Source organism: Pistacia vera, unplaced genomic scaffold (assembly GCF_008641045.1).
Source record: "Pistacia vera cultivar Batoury unplaced genomic scaffold, PisVer_v2 Contig119, whole genome shotgun sequence".
Classification (NCBI taxonomy): Eukaryota; Viridiplantae; Streptophyta; class Magnoliopsida; order Sapindales; family Anacardiaceae; genus Pistacia; species Pistacia vera.
The window spans coordinates 75,025-93,250 of NW_022195237.1; the positions used below are offsets into that span (position 1 = coordinate 75,025).

At 39.6% G+C, this 18,226-nt stretch overlaps 3 protein-coding genes across 3 annotated transcripts; 2 read left to right on the forward strand and 1 right to left on the reverse strand.

Annotated features, from left to right (window-relative positions):
* The first annotated feature begins 6,856 nt into the window (after window positions 1-6,856).
* LOC116111367 (protein HOTHEAD-like) lies at window positions 6,857-8,744 on the forward strand. The gene is made up of 3 exons (XM_031397570.1): window positions 6,857-6,950; window positions 7,054-7,698; window positions 7,773-8,744. Exons 1-3 carry the CDS (start codon window positions 6,860-6,862, stop codon window positions 8,639-8,641), a joined length of 1,605 nt encoding a protein of 534 aa, XP_031253430.1. The 5' UTR covers window positions 6,857-6,859; the 3' UTR covers window positions 8,642-8,744.
* Window positions 8,745-8,789: 45 nt separating this feature from the next.
* LOC116111379 (E3 ubiquitin-protein ligase MPSR1-like) lies at window positions 8,790-9,759 on the reverse strand. Its single transcript, XM_031397576.1, has one exon. It carries the CDS (start codon window positions 9,592-9,594, stop codon window positions 8,902-8,904), a length of 693 nt encoding a protein of 230 aa, XP_031253436.1. The 5' UTR covers window positions 9,595-9,759; the 3' UTR covers window positions 8,790-8,901.
* Window positions 9,760-10,258: 499 nt separating this feature from the next.
* On the forward strand, window positions 10,259-12,426 carry LOC116111417 (50S ribosomal protein L18). The gene is made up of 4 exons (XM_031397604.1): window positions 10,259-10,653; window positions 10,839-10,927; window positions 11,502-11,654; window positions 11,793-12,426. Exons 1-4 carry the CDS (start codon window positions 10,548-10,550, stop codon window positions 11,946-11,948), a joined length of 504 nt encoding a protein of 167 aa, XP_031253464.1. The 5' UTR covers window positions 10,259-10,547; the 3' UTR covers window positions 11,949-12,426.
* Window positions 12,427-18,226: the final 5,800 nt, after the last annotated feature.

Consider the following 18,226-nt stretch of genomic DNA (forward strand, 5'->3'; position numbering starts at 1 on the left):
AGGGCTTCGTACTCGGCCTCATTGTTGGTTGCTTTAAACCCGAATCGGAGAATACCATGAATTCGAACCCCCTCGGGGCTCACAAGGAGAAGACCCGCACCGGCTCTTTTCCTGTTTGATGACCCGTCGACGTAGAGGTTCAGGTCGACAGGTTCTGAATACTTTCTTGCCCACTTCGCTAGGCTGTTGCTCGCTTGGGAGTATGGAAAACTGAGATGAAGTCTGCAACAGCCTGCCCTTTGATGGTCGACCTGGCTTATACTTTAGGTCGAACTGGCTCAATTCCATGGCCCATTTGAGCAGTTTACCCGAGGCCTCTGGTTTCTGGAGGACCTGCTGAGGGGTAATTTGTCATGACATGGATCGTATGGGCATGGAAGTAAGGTCGCAGCTTTATGGATGCACCAGCAAGCAAAAGCTAGTCGCTCCATTTCCGGATACCGCATCTCGGCATCCGATAGACGCTTACTTGCATAATATACTGGCCACTGAGCCTTTTCCTCTTCCCGTATTAAAGTTGCACTGACCCCGAACTGAGACACGACACGGTAGATGAGTAGGATTTCCTGTGAAGAGCTTAGAAGAGAGATGGCTTCCCAAGATCTCTTTTATACTCTGGAATGCCTGCTCGCATTCGAGAGTCCACTCGAATTTCTTATTGGCCTTTAGGACTTGAAATGGTAAACACAGTCTGTTAACCTTGATATGAAGCGACATAGTGCCGCTATTCACCCGTCAAACTCATGACCTGCTTTTTGCTGGTCGGCTCTCCATATCGAGCAGAGCTGAATCTTCTTGGGGTTTATTTCTATGCCCTGCTGATTGACCATATACCCAGGAACTTTCCTGACGATACCACCAATGAACATTTGAGAGGGTTCAGCTTCATTCTGTAGAGTCGGAGTATGTCAACATCTCTGCGAGATACGCAACATGTTCTGAGGCGACCTGGATTTACCACATGTCGTCCCATAGACTCCATTGTCCTCCCGATCTGGTCGGAGACATTCGGTTGACCAACCTCTGATAGATCGCACCCACATTCTTGAGGCCGAAAGCATGACTTTGTAACATATATCCCCTGGTCTGTAATGAAGGTCGTATCTCCTCATCTGCTTATACTCGGATTTGATTGTATCCCGAGTATGCATCCATAAGCTTAACAGCTCGTGCCCCGAGGTGGCATCAACGAGCTGGTCGATTCTTGGCAGGGGAAGCTGTCTTTCGCCAGCTTTGTTGAGGTCTCTGAAGTCTACACAGGTCCCCACTTGCCATTTGGCTTCTTTACCAGGACCGGTTGGCAACCCAAGTCGGGTAGAGAGCCTCGCGAATGGATCCATTTCGGAGAAGGTTCTCCACTTCTGATTTTGTGGCGTCCCGCTCTGGATCCATCGCCCTTCTTTTTTGCGAACTGGCTTGGCTTCACTGCTGACGTTCAGTGAATGGCAAATAATGTCCGGGCTGATCCCGACCATATCTGCATGCGACCAGGCGACCGTCAATGTTCTTCTTCAGAAGCTTACCAGCTCGGAAGCAGCTAGGGTTGAGACAGCTTCCGATCTTTAGCACTCGGCTCGGCTCTTTTGGATCAACCGAAACTTCGGACAGATCCTCAACCGGGCTGTCTGGGGATTTCCTGAATTCGTGGATCTATGTTATCCTCCGCGGACCAGGCTGTGGCTCGATCCGGCTGATCGCCAAAGCCAGAGGGGCGCACATCGCGAAATGCCCTTTCCCTGTCGGCATTTGGACCACTTTACATAGCATTCGCGAGATTGTGCTTGTGATCTGCTTACCTCCCCTATCCCCTTGGAGTGGGAACTTCATCTTGGATGATAAATGGAAGTGACTGCCCTAAAGGTTCTCAGCAGAGGTCGCCCCAAGATTCCATTGAAGCCGTGGGCAGTCCACGACCAAAATCGTAACCCTAGTCACCTCGTCGTAGTCGCCGACGTGACTGGTAGCTGATTGTTCCGCTGGGGATCAGGTGGTCCCCTGTAAAACCGTCAGAGGCATCGAGGCTGGCTTCAGTCGGCCTCGACCAGTTCATTCTATCGAAGCGGACTTAAACAAGATTTTCACAGTGCTTCCGTTTCTACAAGCATTCTGCAGACTTATGACACCCTATCAGGGGCGTTGTCACCAGAGCATCCTCATGAGGATGGTGCAAGCGAGCTGCCTCTTTCTCGCAGAAGGTGATTGGTTCCTCCTTTCTGGCTTTTTGAGGTCGCTGCGAAGTGTTCATTACCCTGATCGGGTCATGTGCGCTTCGCGGGCATACCTTTCCTGCGCTCCTCGCATGTTTCCCCGAGGTGCGGACCTCCAAAATTTATTTTACACTACTGTACCCGCTGCGATCACGACGCTTTCTTTCGCTCCCCTTGATTTTCTTTGGGGAGTCATCAATGTACTCCTTGAAGTACTCCTTCTTGATGAGCTCTTCGATAGCCTGTTAAGCTCGGCATTCATCAGTGAAATGCCCATTATCCCGATGGTAACGGCAGTATTTTTTGCTGTTTCACCGTAGTAGGGATTTTCATGGGTTCGGGCTCACCGAGCAGGTTGGCCTCCTCGAATTTTATCGAGGATTGCAGATATGGACACATTCAGCGGAGTTGTATTGATGTCCGTCGCGGTCGCAACGAGGAACAGGAGCATAGGACGTTTTCTGCTTGTAGCGGGGCTTATTCCCTTTTCGCTGATCGTCAATGTCTCCTTTGCAATCAGCTCGCTATTATCTCCTCGACCAGGCATACTGCTGGAAGTGCTGTGATCGCGACGGCAGAGTGCCGCCAATAATTCTCTATTCGGAGATACTTTTCTGCCAGGTTGTAGAATCTGGTAGAGAAATATCGTCCCAGCCTGCAGTTCCTTCCACAGGTCGTTTGCGGCGAACTCCGCTATTATAAGAGTTTGGATGGACTATTCTGGAGCATGAGCCACCTTGTTGAGTCCCTGTGGAAGCGATCAATGTAAGACTGCAGGGATTCGTCTCTCTCTTGCCTTATGTTGCTGAGGTAGCTCAAAGGCATTGAGAACTTCCGATTGGCTTGGAAATGCGGCAGGAACGTCGTGCCCATCTGAGGCCACGAACTGATCGATCCCGCTGGGAGCGACCTTAACCACCGCTTGGCGTGAGAAGTCAGCGTCACGGCCAAACAATGGCATTTTGCAAGGTTCGGAACCTGGTGAGCTCCATCAGGTCGTTGAACTCATATAAATGATCCTGCGGATCATAGTTTCCATCAAACACGCCGCATATTGGCATTCTGAACCCTGGTGAAGTGGAGCAGCTAGCACTTTGGGAGAAAAAGGGGTGCAAGGCGACTTCCGCCTTTTCGTTTTGCTGCTCCCTTAACCTGTCCAGAGCTCGCTGCAGCTCCTCAATTTGTGGTAATGGACTAATTGGGGTTGCTTTCACCCATGCGAGCCCGACCTTCTCGGTTGCGGTTCAGGAAAGTCCAGAGGTCGGATTCCTCTTCGCCTCGGTCGCATTTCCAGCCGCACTTGACACACGCTACTAGAGGCGTGTGAAGGCGATGGATGGTCGGGGCATTTTCACGACCCTCGCGGTGGTACGAACCGCCTCGCGAGGTTGTGAAGCCACCCGCATGATAACGACGGATCGTTCTGCTGGTGGTGATAGAAATCATCGCGCCCAGCATTTTCGCTTGGGTTTGCCTGCATGTGGCATGGGACACTCGATTCCTTTTTCACTGGTCTCAGCTTTGCCGACACCCTGCTTGGGGCGCCTTTGTTATCGCTGGTCTTGGGAGCCCGTAGGCTTACTTTTTGCCACTTGCTTACCCTTGCGCCTACCGCTGCATGCTCGCGGCACGGGCTATCGCCCTTGCGGCACTTTCGGGCTACTTGCAGGCGTCTTTGGCGGTTGTACCACTCTGGCTGTCGTAGATGACATCCTTGGTCCAAACGGTCCAACCTCTGGTTGATCGTCTGGAGAGTATTGTCGAACCTCTCTAGTAGCTTCTGAGGGCAGGGTCCAGTTGCGGAGCTGCCGGGATACCCAACAGTATTTTGCGAAACGGGAGGTATGTTGGAAAGGTTTCCCTCTGGGTTAGGGGGACTCCTTCCACGCTGGTTGACCTGCCCAGGCTCAGATTGGCGGGCCATTTGTTGCTGTAAGACCAGTAGGTCAAAGATTCTCCTGATGAAGGGTACAACTAATCGACCCTCCTTCTAGCGCCAAACTGTTGATGCTGGATTTGGCACCAACTAATTGTCACGTGCGTAACTTTGATTGGCTAAGAAACACACGTGATAACGATATAGAAAGTGAAATAAATGCAAAGAAGCTTTTAAAGTGGTTCGGATGCAAGGTAGCAAGTCCTACATCCACTGATTGTGTATTGATATTAGTGTGGGTCAGGTCGCAACAGCGGACTGACTTACAGAAGAGTTATGAAAAGTAAATGTGTTTACAGGAGAGAGAGAGAGTTTCTCAATGTAAAAATGGCCAATCCCCTTATGAAGGGTCTTCTTCATTTTATATCAAACTGAAGCGTGTAATTATCATTAATCCATGGGTTGGTGTGATTGTCAGGATATATCCGGCTTTATGTCCCTTGCTCTCTTCCAAGGCTGATTTCGCACGATTTATTGCAGGGGAAAGGGACACGTGTGAGCTCCATATCATTTGGCAGGCCTGACGTGTGCTTGTTGCTCTAACGGGAGCAGGTTACTCTTCACGTGACTTTCCCACGTCAGCCCTTATCTTCCCAGGCATAACACAATTAATTGAGCTCAAAATATTTTCATATATAAAGTGTTAATAATTTATCAAGCTAAGTGGATTTTCTGCCAAATTGAATAGTTACACTCACTCGGTTTTTATTTTGCTAAATCCAATTGATTTGGTTAAGCTTTTTTAGAGTAATAAACCAGATTAATTACATGATAGTTCCTATGGTTTTGATTCACTAACAGTCAAGTACACTTTTATTTTTTAACTTTCAATATACTCTTTACTCACAAACTTAATGTAAATTGACTGATGAAGGGCAAATCCAACTTTTCATAACTAAATATATTTTTTAAATATAAAAAGCTATTTAAAGGAGGTTGAATTTTTATTTTTATTTCTTAATCGAACCAGTTTTTCGGTTCATAAATTTTCCTAAACCAAAACCAAACCGTTAAAGGGAAAACTGGTTTTCTGGTTAACCGAAAAACCAGTTAATCGGTTAGTAAAAACCGGTTAACCGGTTTTAAACCAGTTTTTCCTTTAATTTATTTTTTATTTTGAGAGGGAAGAGAAAAGTGAAAATTGGCGAGAACTGGGGATAAATGTGTGTGTTTGTGTGAAAAAAAAAAGAGGAGAAATGTATAAAGGATGAAGAGTAAAGAGAAAAGGATTTGGGGATTTAGGGTTTTTAATTTTAAAGTGAAAACTGGTTTTATAAACCAATTTAGTTAATTGGTTTTAAAATTTCTTTAAATCGGTAACTAAACCGAATTTCCAGTTTGTGTATTTTCTTGAACCGAAACCGAACCAGTTTTTTAGATAACAGAAAAACCGGTTCGATTCGGTTTTTATATTTTTTTAAACACCCATAGTTGTTGATGTTCACTTTTGTCGAAGAGGATCAATGACACAATTAAGGCCTTATTAGGGTACAAAACCATAAATCAAGCTCCAAGACTCCACTTTAAACCCAAATGATTGCTTCTTGGGACCTCGATAAAACCCATGATATTCTTTAAATGTAAGCCGAAGACATCCTCCAATGCAAGCCCATGACGTTTTCTAAAGTAAGCCGAGGAGTTTCTCTAATGTAAGCTCACGACACTCTCAAAAGTAAACTCATAATGTTCTCTATTCTCTAATGTAAGTCTACGACACTTTCAAAGATAAATCCACGACACTTTCAAAGATAAGTCCACGACGTTCTCTAATGTAAACCCACGACATTCTCAAAGGGAAGTCTACGATAGTCTAATTAAACTCACAACACTTTCAAATATAAACTAATTAAACTCACGACACTTTCATGGCAATTACCAATACCTAATGGGGTTTATCTGATTTTCTTAATAAAAGTTATCGGCATCCCTAATTAAGCCTCAAAATAGTGTATAATCATTTCTTATATCTTGGTTGATAGCCTAATAGCACTATGTAATTAGATATCTATATTTCTTATATTTTAAAATATCTTTTGCTTGATATAATTTTAAGAGTTAAAAGCATCAACCGCCTTCAGATTTGATGTAATAACAAAAATCTATTTAAAAATTTCCCAAAAAAACAAAAACTTGTGTGTCATTAGTAAACCGGTAGTGAGCCTTTAGAATGTACATTATTATAAATATATAACATTTACTGAAATTGCTTTTTTTTACTGTTTATTTTAACACAAAAACCTTAAAGTAGAGAGGTTATTATATATATTTTTTAGAACTTTTATTATTTAATCAATCTGTAGGAAAATTAAGATCATTATCTCAAATTCTTTTTGCATAAAAAGCAACTTTGCCACCTACTGCCACTAAATCGCCCTCCCAAGTCAAGTGGACTACTTGTTTTCAAGGCCCTAAAGCTAAGAGGAAGAAGGATGTCTCGATGCCTTTAATTTTCTACTAATTTTTGGTAATCAACATCAACGTAAACGTGAAGGAAGCTTTACGTCTGATCATGTCATTGAGGCAAACATAATTACGCATTCAACAACAAATAATGCATCATTAGCTATACCATGCGCATTAATATTTCTTGAAAATAATGCTCAAGTGAAGGATGTCAATCAATTTAGCAACTACAATAATTATACAGCCTCTCACCTCAATATATTTATATATAGTCCTTTTCCTTTACCTCCCCTTAAGCAAAGTGCTTTTGTAAATGGAAACAACTAAGTTTCGACAAATGCTTCATTCTCTTGGGCTACTCACAATAATTGTATATTTTCAATTTAACTTGTCATCTTCACAAGGTATGCTACTAACTCAAATGATTAGGATTCTTATTGCAAATTTTCATTTTAGAAGCTTAAAAGTTGATGTTGAAAACAAGAATCTTATCTCCTCTTATTGTAGGAAATGAACTCCCCTATATGACTTCAGATGTCAAAGAAGTCTCAGGTAAGTTGTTTGATTACATTATTGTTGGGGGAGGCACCACCGGCTGCCCATTAGCTGCAACTCTATCTCAGGATTTTTCTGTGCTATTGGTGGAAAGAGGTGGCTCACCTTATGGAAATCCATTGGTCATTGATAAAAGGTACTACGGCTTCTCATTGCTTCAAACTGATGAATTCTCATCAGTTGCGCAAAGCTTCATCTCTAAGGACGGTGTTAAGAATCATAGAGGACGAGTACTTGGAGGATCATCAGCTATAAATGGCGGGTTTTATAGTCGAGCTAGTGATGCTTTCGTTGAAAGAGCTGGGTGGGATGAGGAGCTTGTAAAGGAGAGTTACGAATGGGTGGAATCTAGAGTAGTTTTTACCCCGGAGTTGACCCCATGGCAGATTGTTTTTGAATTTGGACTTCTTGAAGCAGGAATTTTACCTTACAACGGGTATAGTTTGGAACATATTGAAGGAACAAAAGTGGGTGGAAGTGTGTTTGATAATTGGGGAAAGAGACACACCTCAGCTGATCTCCTTGAGGCAGGAAATCCCAAAAATATCACTGTTCTTCTCAATGCAACTGTTAAGAATATCATCTTTCATACTAATGGTAAGCCATCATCACAATGAACTGAAGAATTAATCCTATCCATCTTTAATAAGCTCACAACTTCTATATTTCAGATGATGCAGGCAAGGAACCTGAAACCAGAGCTTGGGGCATCAGGTTCATTAAGAGCGACGGTAGCTCAAATAAAATACACGAGGCATACCTCCATCGGCCTAAGAATTCAAGTCCATGGGGTGATGTTATTTTGTCATCAGGAGCATTAGGCAGTCCCCAAATCCTGTTGTTAAGCGGCATTGGACCTCAGGAACACCTGAAGGACTTCGATATTCCACTCATTCAACACTTAAAAGGGGTTGGACAAGGGATGCAAGACAATCCCTGCATTGCCCTCTTGGTAGATAAAATGCCAATGAATCGGCTACCAGAGCCACCTCAAGTTGTGGGCATAGCAGATGGCCTCAGGTTCATAATTGAGGCCGGAGTTGCACCCATTAGCTTCAATGCATCGAGGATGCCAATTGCTGCCAAGATTGCATTTCCAGCATCGAAAGGAAAGCTTGAATTGCAAAGTACAGACCCCAAGCAAAACCCTTCAGTAGAATTCAATTATCTAGAGAAGGACAAGGACATGAACCAATGTGTAAAGATGGCTGAACTGCTTGAAAGGGTGGCAAAGTCTGAATCAATTGCTCTGTTCCTTGGACTTAAACCTCAAGAAAAATTGATGTCAAGTACTGATGAGTTGAGAAAATTATGCAAAAACAACGTGAGGACTTATTACCATTATCATGGGGGTTGTGCAATTGGATCAGTTGTTGACGATGATTACAAAGTGTACAGTGTTAATGGATTGAGAGTAATTGATGGATCAACTTTTCAAGAATCACCGGGCACAAATCCAATGGCCACTCTCATGATGCTAGGACGATATCAAGGGATCAAATTACTCCGACAAAGGAGAGATGCTTCTTCAAATTTGTAACCAACAAAATCCTTTCTTGTAACTTTTATATGTTTATCAGTTTGAATAGATGAATAGATTTTTGTGAATTTTGCAACATAATTACTCATCAATTCATCATGTCACTCTTATAATTTTCAATCTAATTGCAAGATATTGCCAAAAGAAATGCGACAAATCGATCCAATATTTCTAAACATATGCAAGATTATAGCTGTACATATTATAGAAGAGGTGGAAAACAAAAAATATATATATATAAATATCTTACAAAAATTGATTTAATTTTCCGATCCCTGATCGGGCATAGAACTTGGGGAAGAAGAGACATCAGCAGACTCAGAATCTGCTGCAGGAGAAGTTTGATTAGATTCAGGATCAGAATTCCCACTTCTCCTACCACTATTAAAAGAAAAGCTGACCCAAACCTCTCTCCTTTGCTCATCTCTCTTGAAACCAATTTCATCTTCATCAACAGGCATCTTGTATCTACAAACAGGACACGACCCATGAATCCCAAGCCACTTCTCTATACACTTAGCGTGAAACCTATGCTTACATGGCATCTCTTTCCCCATCTCACCAACCTCATACTCTTCTAAACACACTACACACTCACCCACTTCCCCTTCTTTTTCATCTTCACTATCACCAATCTTGAAACTCCGCATAGCCTCCACAGACGCCTTGGAAGCCGGCGGTTGACCATCTTTGGATGCTAAGTTCCTCATCAAAGAATCCAAACTTGACGTTCCTTCAATCACCACCATTCCTTGAGTCAAAGGGTTAATTAGAATAATTCTCTCACTCGAATTCGTACTTGTTTCTTGATCTGTGTGTTCAGGATTACTCTCTGTCGTGGAGATGTTACCCGTGAAACCCAAAATAAAGGGAAGAAACAAAGACATATCTCTGTGCCTCAAGAGTCGCTCAAACAAAGAAGAAATCTCAGGAGTTTCAGCTTCAGAGGCCATGGCAGCAAGCGAAAGAGCAGAGAAGTGAAGAAAGCGCGCAGAGAAATCTGAATAATTGAATAATGGAATTTTGGGGAGAGAATTGGAAAGGAGATATTAGGTAGCCCACAGGAAGCGAGGAAGGTTGTGGAAAGATCTGGAATAATAGAAGATTCACTGTTGATGATTATCTCATACAAAAATTGCCGTCTTTTTCACTTGAGAGAAGATATTATTGGGGCAGTATTGGACACCTGTAACGTATGAGTATAAGCAATTAAGCTGCATAAGCACTGTTCTTTCCTTTTTTTATTTTTTATTTTTTTCATTTATTTTCTTTTATAATTTTATTGGTCCAACTAAAACAATAATAATAAATTACAGGAGAAATACAAGATACACAAAAACTCTTACAAAAAACTTTTATATGAAATGACGTGATAATTATCACATCATCAATTTATAAAAAAAAAATATTAATATAAAATTAGTGGTGTGACAGTTGCTACTTCTATTCCGTTCTACCGCTTGCATAACTCAAAAACTCTAAACTTTTCTACTCTATAAATTCATTATTCTAATTTTTTAAATGATTATTGAGAATTTTCATTATCTTTTTATATATATACATAAATGTAACTAGCCCATATTGTTTTATTTTCAAATGAATCCATATTTCCCTTTAAAAAGACATAAAGATATAATATCTTAGGAGATTTTCAAACTTTTCATGGCATTGGCATCTCATAGTCGAACTAAATTGTGAGGATATATTTGTCATTGGAGCGGAATTATGTCCCTTTATTGTTTGTAAAAATGCAGGACTGAGGCCTCTGATTTGCACACAACTTGTTTGATAAAATACCACAACGAGAAAACTTGCTGCCTGTTTAACTAATTGAATACATATGGATTCAGCTTAATGCAATTGAATGGTCCTTCTCCAGTTTTCTTCTTATTGAGTATTGTTATATATGTTGAGTATGGCTTTCATGAAACCTTCTGCACTGCCGTTCAATACATGCGATTTCTTTGGAGCCCATTCAAAAGCATTCCACTTCTTCCCCAGTCAAAGTAAAAGTAAGTAAACAATTTTCCCTTTTTTTTTTTTTTTAATCCAAATGTATCTTTAAACATTGTAGAAAACGCACGCAAATCGTGGTTTATGTATAGAGTTTGTAGAGACCCTTTTAGCATGTGACTATTGTTCTTTGCATATATTTTTTGCATTCTGGATTGACTTCGAATCTCTTAATGTTACGAAGGTTTCATTATTAAGCCATTAGTGGTGGAAGCAAGGGCAAATGCTCGAAAGGAAAGTGCAAAAATCCGAAACAGGAGGATACAAAAGAAGGTAATTATCCTCTATTTTTTTTGTTCTGTATACCTTTTCTTTATTTCATTTTTATTACAAGCTGGCGAGAATTTTAGAATGGCTTATGCTTCAATAATAAGCATTGTTGAACTTCCATGAGCATGGATAAAATATTTTTTAGAATGGGTAATGCTCCAATTATTAGCATTGTTGAACTTTAATGTGCATGGATAAACTATTTTTGCTCGAGTATATTTGGTTTAGTTTCAAGCTTCTTACATGACATGTTTCTTATGTCAAACTCATGCATTTCTTCAGGATCAATTTCATTATGAAAAAGATATTCTTATGTAATTTTAATATGCAACGGTTATCATTTTGTGATAAAAGTTCCTGCATCTCAGTAATGGAATTACATATTGCTTAACAATGTGATGTTCACGGTGAATTATGAGTAACAACAGAATCCCTGTCCAGCTGATTGGTTATATGGCAGTTTGTCAGTGAGATGAAATTGGACAATCCATCTTTTATTTCAGGGATATGCGTCATGAAATAATTTTAATTACTTAGCTGTTCCATCAATGTGATGATTTTCTAATGTCTTTGACAGTTTAATGGCACACCTACAAAACCTAGGCTTTCAGTATTCTGCTCGGATAAGCAGCTATATGCTATGCTGGTAGATGACCAAAACAAGAAGTGTTTGTTTTATGGAAGCACTCTGCAGAAATCTATTAGAAGCAATCCATCCTGGACAACAATTGTAAGCAATCCATCAAGTATTAAATTTTTTGCTTATGGAGAAAAATCTTGAGCAGTGGTCACTGCTAAATTATGGCTACCCTCTTTTTTTGCCCTTTTTGGAATCTCATTGGTGGAGCTCTTCATGTTGCCTTCACAGGAAACCGCTGAATGTGTTGGTGAAGAGCTTATCCAAACTTGTATTGATCTTAACATTAATGAAATATCATCCTATGATCGCAATGGTTGTGCTCGCGGAGCGAGAATGCAAGCGTTTGAGATTGCAATATCTCATCATGGGTTTTTGCCAGAATAGATCTGCATCTAATTCTTTTTTAACCTTGAGATTGCAATATTTCTTGTGATGTAGAAACTGGGTTTGGCAGAATTTGCAAACTGTGGTGCATTAGTATCGTCATCAAATTCCTGGCTACAAAAGAAGTTCCCTCTGCCTATAATCTGCCAAAGTCTACTGGTTTTCTGCATTATACTCTGTGTTGTCAATAAAATAGCCAGTGCATGTTGGCTGTAGGTGGTTGCAGGTGTACTAGTAAGTTACTAACAGTTTTAAGTTTTACATTTCTATATCCTTTGGAATATGTATGATTAGATGTGGTTATGGTCCATATAAATTTATTATTTGCGTCAGTCATTAGAAGTTTTGTGCTAATTTCTTGAGTCTGTATGTATAGGACTGCTGGAATGAAATTATGCAGAATTTTCTTTTTGGTTTCTAACAGGATAGATTCCCCTGTGATCTATTTTGTCAAGACTCAAAATTGGTGCTAAAATGAAGAAAGTAATTTGTTTCCGTTCTTCCAATATGATCTGCATTGAAAGAATTGGTTCCAAGGAATATATGATAATGGTTTAGAGAATACTTTTTTGTTGGAATGTGTTTGATTAGTATGGTTCAATGATTTGTGTTGGACATTGTCGAATAATAGTTATGAAGCATTAAATCTTATTCAGTAAATTCATTCTCTGTTATGTGCATTCATATCAGAAGGGAGAGGATTATGGGCTAAATGACAGAGGACTTATTTATTTAATATGGATGCATGTTGATTAAATTTGTAGAGAGTAGATACACTCTTTACAGCCAATCTAGAATTTCTTTTTTTAAAAAAGGTCGTGGCTTAGACAATCTAAGAGTAGTGATTTCGATTTTAAACATTTTTTATTATTCTGAAATATTTAATTTATAATTCTTTTTATTATAAAATATAAGGTCATTTTTCCCCTTCCTTTAGTTAATTTTAACACCAAAAATTGATGGTAAGTGGCTAATTATAGGGGGCAATTGTCAGTTTTTTATGTTTAAGGGGTGAAAGACAATAACCCTAACGAAAAGTTAAAGGAATGGGGGGATTGTGTTAACCTAATGATATTTTCTATGCCCCTATTAATTCTTACAACTAGGGCAAAAAACTAGTGAATGGATTGAATTATATTCTATTGAAAAAGTAACATATTCTTTACCAACTAATTTTAGATAACATTTTAAGGTAATAATAATAATAAAAAAAAAAATAGATAGGAGAGAAAGAAAGATAAATCTTGTGCTAGTTTCATACGTCAAGAAAATTAGTTGTTTAAAAGGGTATGTTCGAAATAAAACAAAATAAATCAGAAAATTATTTTATTAACATATCATATTTTAAAGAAAGTTTACGAAAAAAAAAATTCAGTCTCAAATAACACCACTTTTATATTACATTAAAGTATATCAGTAGACATTAAAGTTACTATGGAGGGTTTTAATATGTTGATACATAAATCTGCATCAATTAGAGTGATCCAATCGACCTTGACAGGATCGGAACTGATGTGTGTGATTACAGATAACCAGCAATGAATGAATAATAAAATGCAATAAAGTAAATGGTAAGGGCTCCGTTTGGTTCACAATTTTGTGTTTTTGGGAAAAGTTTTCTGAAAAAAGTTAAAAAAAAGTTGAATTGGGCGGGTATTACGATGTGGGATTTATAAATTAATAAAATACCCCCCATGTTTGTTTTTTTACAAAACACCCCCTATAATAAAACATTAAGAGTTAACAAAAACACCCCCAACCCACCCTCAAATACGGACAGACTCCGGTATCGGCGCATGACCGACTGGATCTTGTCGGTCGTACACCGTTATGGCCTTTTTCGGCTAGATCCACGGTGGATCTGGCCGGCAAAGGCCAGATCTACGGCTAGATCTGGCCATTGACGGCTAGATCTGGTCATTGACGGCCAGATCTGACCGTATTTGCTAGTCAACATCAACGACGACCGTTTGTTGGCTGTCGTTACCGACTGGTTACGGCCAAAGATCTGGCTGTCAACGGCCAGATCTTTGGCCTTAGATCTGGCCTTTTCTGGCCAGATCCACCGTGGATTTGGCCGGAAAAGGGTAGATTGGCGCACTACCGGCCAGATTCAGCCGGTAGTGCACCATCCTACCAGATTCCGACCATTTTCCGGCAGTGGTGGCCGGAATCTGATAAATGTGGATTGTTAGGGTGTTTTTGCAATTTAAAAAAAAATATTTAGGGGTATTTAATTAAATTAACAAATTTAAGGGGTTTATAAAAAATTGAATAATATTGTGAGTTTTTGGGTATTTTACTGTTTAACTTTTTTGGGAATACTGAAAGTAGTATTCCCAAAACCCAACCAAACGAAGCCAAGGAGATTTTTAAAGTGGTTCGGCGAGATGAACTCCTGAGCCTACATTCATTATTTTAAAACCCGGACCGGAAGGCAACCTGTTATGCTCTCTGGGTCACGAGTCAACCGATCCAATCGGTTGGACTGGTGATGTCATCACACTAGCATGATGACGTTAGCACATAAAAAACCTCTTTTTTTTTTTCTTTTTTTAAGATTTCTATTTTTTAATAAGACAATAACAACTTAATTACTGCCCAACATGATTCAAATTCAATAACAATTCCAACATAATTTAATTATTTAACAACAATCCAAAGTTCAAATCTAAACATGATGTGTTCATCACTTCATCCATTACATATTAATGTCTTCCTCTAGTTACTTTCCCACAGTGAAGACATTTTAATGTCTTCCTTCCATTTGGATCTACACCCTCAATAACATGTGCCCATGTTATATCAGTCCTATCTCTACTAGATTGTGAAGAAGACCCAGAGCCAGATGTTAATATTGTCTATTTTTAATCTTTATCTACCTGTTAGGCTATCACACAAAAAATAACAACAATTTAGTATGTCTTTCTTAAGCCTGTTAATATATATCTAATATTATTACACTTGGTTCCATAACATTTCACCTTAAAATCTAGTTTATGATAAAATATAAATCACCTTAAATGAAGATGTCAAACTTTTTACATGGAAAATCTTTCAAGACGAAAGGAAAACCCACAAGGTAACAATAAATCATCAACACAAAAACTTTCACTAATCAAACCGTTGGATTATGAACTCTTTAATCCAAAAACAATCATTTTTCTCTCCTTTCTCTCTTTCTGCCTCTTTTTCTTCTAACTCTCAAAGAAAGCCGGTATCAACTTTATAGTTGTCATTGGTTTTGGAATTATAAGTCATTGCGCTATTAGAATGGTACCTCTTTTTCTCAAATGTGTTTTCTATTATCAACTTTATAAATTAAAATTAATGTATCTGATTTATGCAATATAATACTTTCACATTCATTTACCACCGTCAGATATGCCTTTGCACTGCAAATCCTTTTCCAAGCAATCTCTACTTAATTATAAATAAAGCATTTTTATTAATACCCGCCTAAGAGTCACATTGTCATAACACAAAATCTTCTTAATCTTCTCGAGATTCTTCACATCTAACTCACATCTAGAAAGGCACTTTGGGTGATGAAACCTTGCATCATAAAAGCTTCTGAAAATAATAATACAAATTACAGCATTTTATAGTCTACTGCAAAAACTCTCTCAGATCAGTCACATAACCAGTCAAAGCAGATGCTGCAGCCGTATATGGTGAAGCCAGATAGATCTGGCCTTCCTTGTGTCACATTGTCACAATATTATAAGGACTATTTAAATTAAAAATAAACAGTATATACCCAAGCAGAATCCATAATTCATCAACAAATGAAAAACTCTACAACATTAAACAAAAGCTACTCATTAAGATAACTACGATAAAGTGGCAGTAAGTGCATATGCAATGGCAAAGGGAAAATACAATTGTGACTTCACAAGTAACACATAAAACTTAGAAACCCAATTATCGATACAAGAATTAATTCAACAATCATACAGGAGATGTGAGATGTTATCAAAATTCCAACGCATGAAATAGGGGCTGAAGGTTAACAATGAGTGTCTATAAAAACAGGAAAATTATGAACCAACTGTGCAGGAAATTGAAAAGAGAAATAAAGCTTTGAAGTTCTGGAAAACAGTAGTCTCATAAATCAGATGAGAAACAGACAGGGCACAAGCTAATTCACCAAAATATTTATACAAAACCACCCAACAAAGAACTATTCTGCTGTAATTGCATATACATTATTCTGCTGTAATTGCAACTATCAGTGGACCTCTAAAAACTAACCCACAAATGCATATACATTATTATGATAAATGCATTAATAAAACATGTTGAAAAACGAAATGGAGCTGTCGTGAATGGTGTGCTTTTTACCTGGATCGTTGATGAGAGAAGGAATGGAGCTGTCATCGTCGTCGTCGATTTCCAGTAAGGAATGAAGCTGTCATCGTCGATTTCCAGCGAGGGAGGAAGGCTTCGTCGCGATTTCAGAGAGTTGAGTTGCGATCGATTTCAGCGAGGAATGGTTGCGATTTCATTGAGACTAAGTTTTGATTTGTGTGGGATTTTAGATTTTCGCAATTTCATTAAAAAAAGATTCAGAATATTTTGTGTGTAGAGAAAGGAGAAACTGTGAAATGAGAGAAAGTGAGAAATTAGGGACTTTTTTCCCTTTTCAGCGTTGGACCGGTTTTTCTAGCGGTCCGGTTAGACCGGCGGTTTGCACTGTTCATGGGGTCCATTGACGGGTTAAAGCTAGTTATTGCGCAATACCGGGTTTTCTATTGACTCGAACCAGACACGTGACCAGTTCCAGTTCGATCCAGCTTTTAAAACAATGCCTACATCCACTGTTTTTGTATTTGCTGTCAGAGCTTACAATGATAATCCTAAAAATATTTTCTAACCCCTTTCTCATCGTTGGAGAGTGTTTATATACAGAGTTTGTATAAAGAAAAGAGCGAAAATAAAGGGATTACAATTAAGTTTGAAATGCAACTCCGATATTCTCGCGATTGGGCGATGAGATTACGCAAAGATTGTTATCGGTCTAATCCTTCACGAGATATCAGGGATCTGAGGTTATCTACAACTTGGTTGAACAACTGCAAATATTGGTTGTGACTAGCTTGTGCTAGGTCGAGCTACAACTCGACAAGCTTATGCTGGGTCAGACAATCGGTAGAGTTGAGCTGATCTAGATCGAGCTATTACCTCGCAATTCTCCCAGCTTGATGGAAAATCACATACAACATCTTCCTCCTAGTGTTCGATGCTCATTTTGAGCTTCGAAGACTATTGCTCGACTTGATATCAAGCTCGACATTATTAGTAGGGCATTGAATGCAGATTCGATCGAGCTTCGAGAGTCAGACTCATGCTCAGCTGACATACTCCACAGTTGGACTTTTTCTCTTCTACGACACTCTTGACAAACTCAGAATTTGAAAATGAAGGATAGTTGTGTAAATTTCACGTAGTCATGTCCCATTAAATGCAGCAGCCTTTGGCAGTTACTTTTAATCACACATGGGTGACTACAGCTATCACACGCAAAGTTGAGGCAACGTGCGGCGACGATTATTATCATGGCAATCAGATAGTTCATTGTCCCTCGCAGATGGTTGACACGTGACCACATCCAAAGGTCGAGATTGCTCGACGAATGAAGGGTTGAGATTCACTATAGATCGATGGCTACGATCTAGCCCCGCCCTTTTGTCTCCCATGCAAACCACTATAAAAGCGGGCGAACTCGTTAGAAAGCTTGCTCATCTTGCCAAAATTCTTAGACGTTCTTGTTCATTATGTCATTGCTTCTTCATCTTCATGGTGCTTTATCCGGCGAGTTCATCCCATTCTTTCATTCCGGTAAGGTTTCTTTTACCTTCCTTTTGTTGTTTTCCTGATTTTCATAGCTAATGGTGGCTATTGTCGTGGCCACATTGAGTCTTTTAGGGCTTTATTGGGGAAATTTGTCTCTGGCAGTCTTAGGTTTAAGGAGGGTTTATCAAGGTGGCCAACGGAATTCTTGGTAGGTCGCGCGCATTTGTTGTCTTGCGAGAGCTATCTTGGGTGCCTAAACTGAAAGCAAAGTGTGGATAGATCGCCGAGTTTTTCGAGCTTTGACACTATTCGCTTCTGTTTTAGGTACCCAAAGGCGAGCTATAGTCATGTCTTCATCCAACAGCAACACGATTGATCGCATGTTTGACTCCCTTGCAGGCTCAGCAGTCCTCGGGGGCATAATCCTTGAGGTTTTCAAGGAGGTCGTCTCGCGAAGCTCAGATCTTGATGCGATGGGCTAG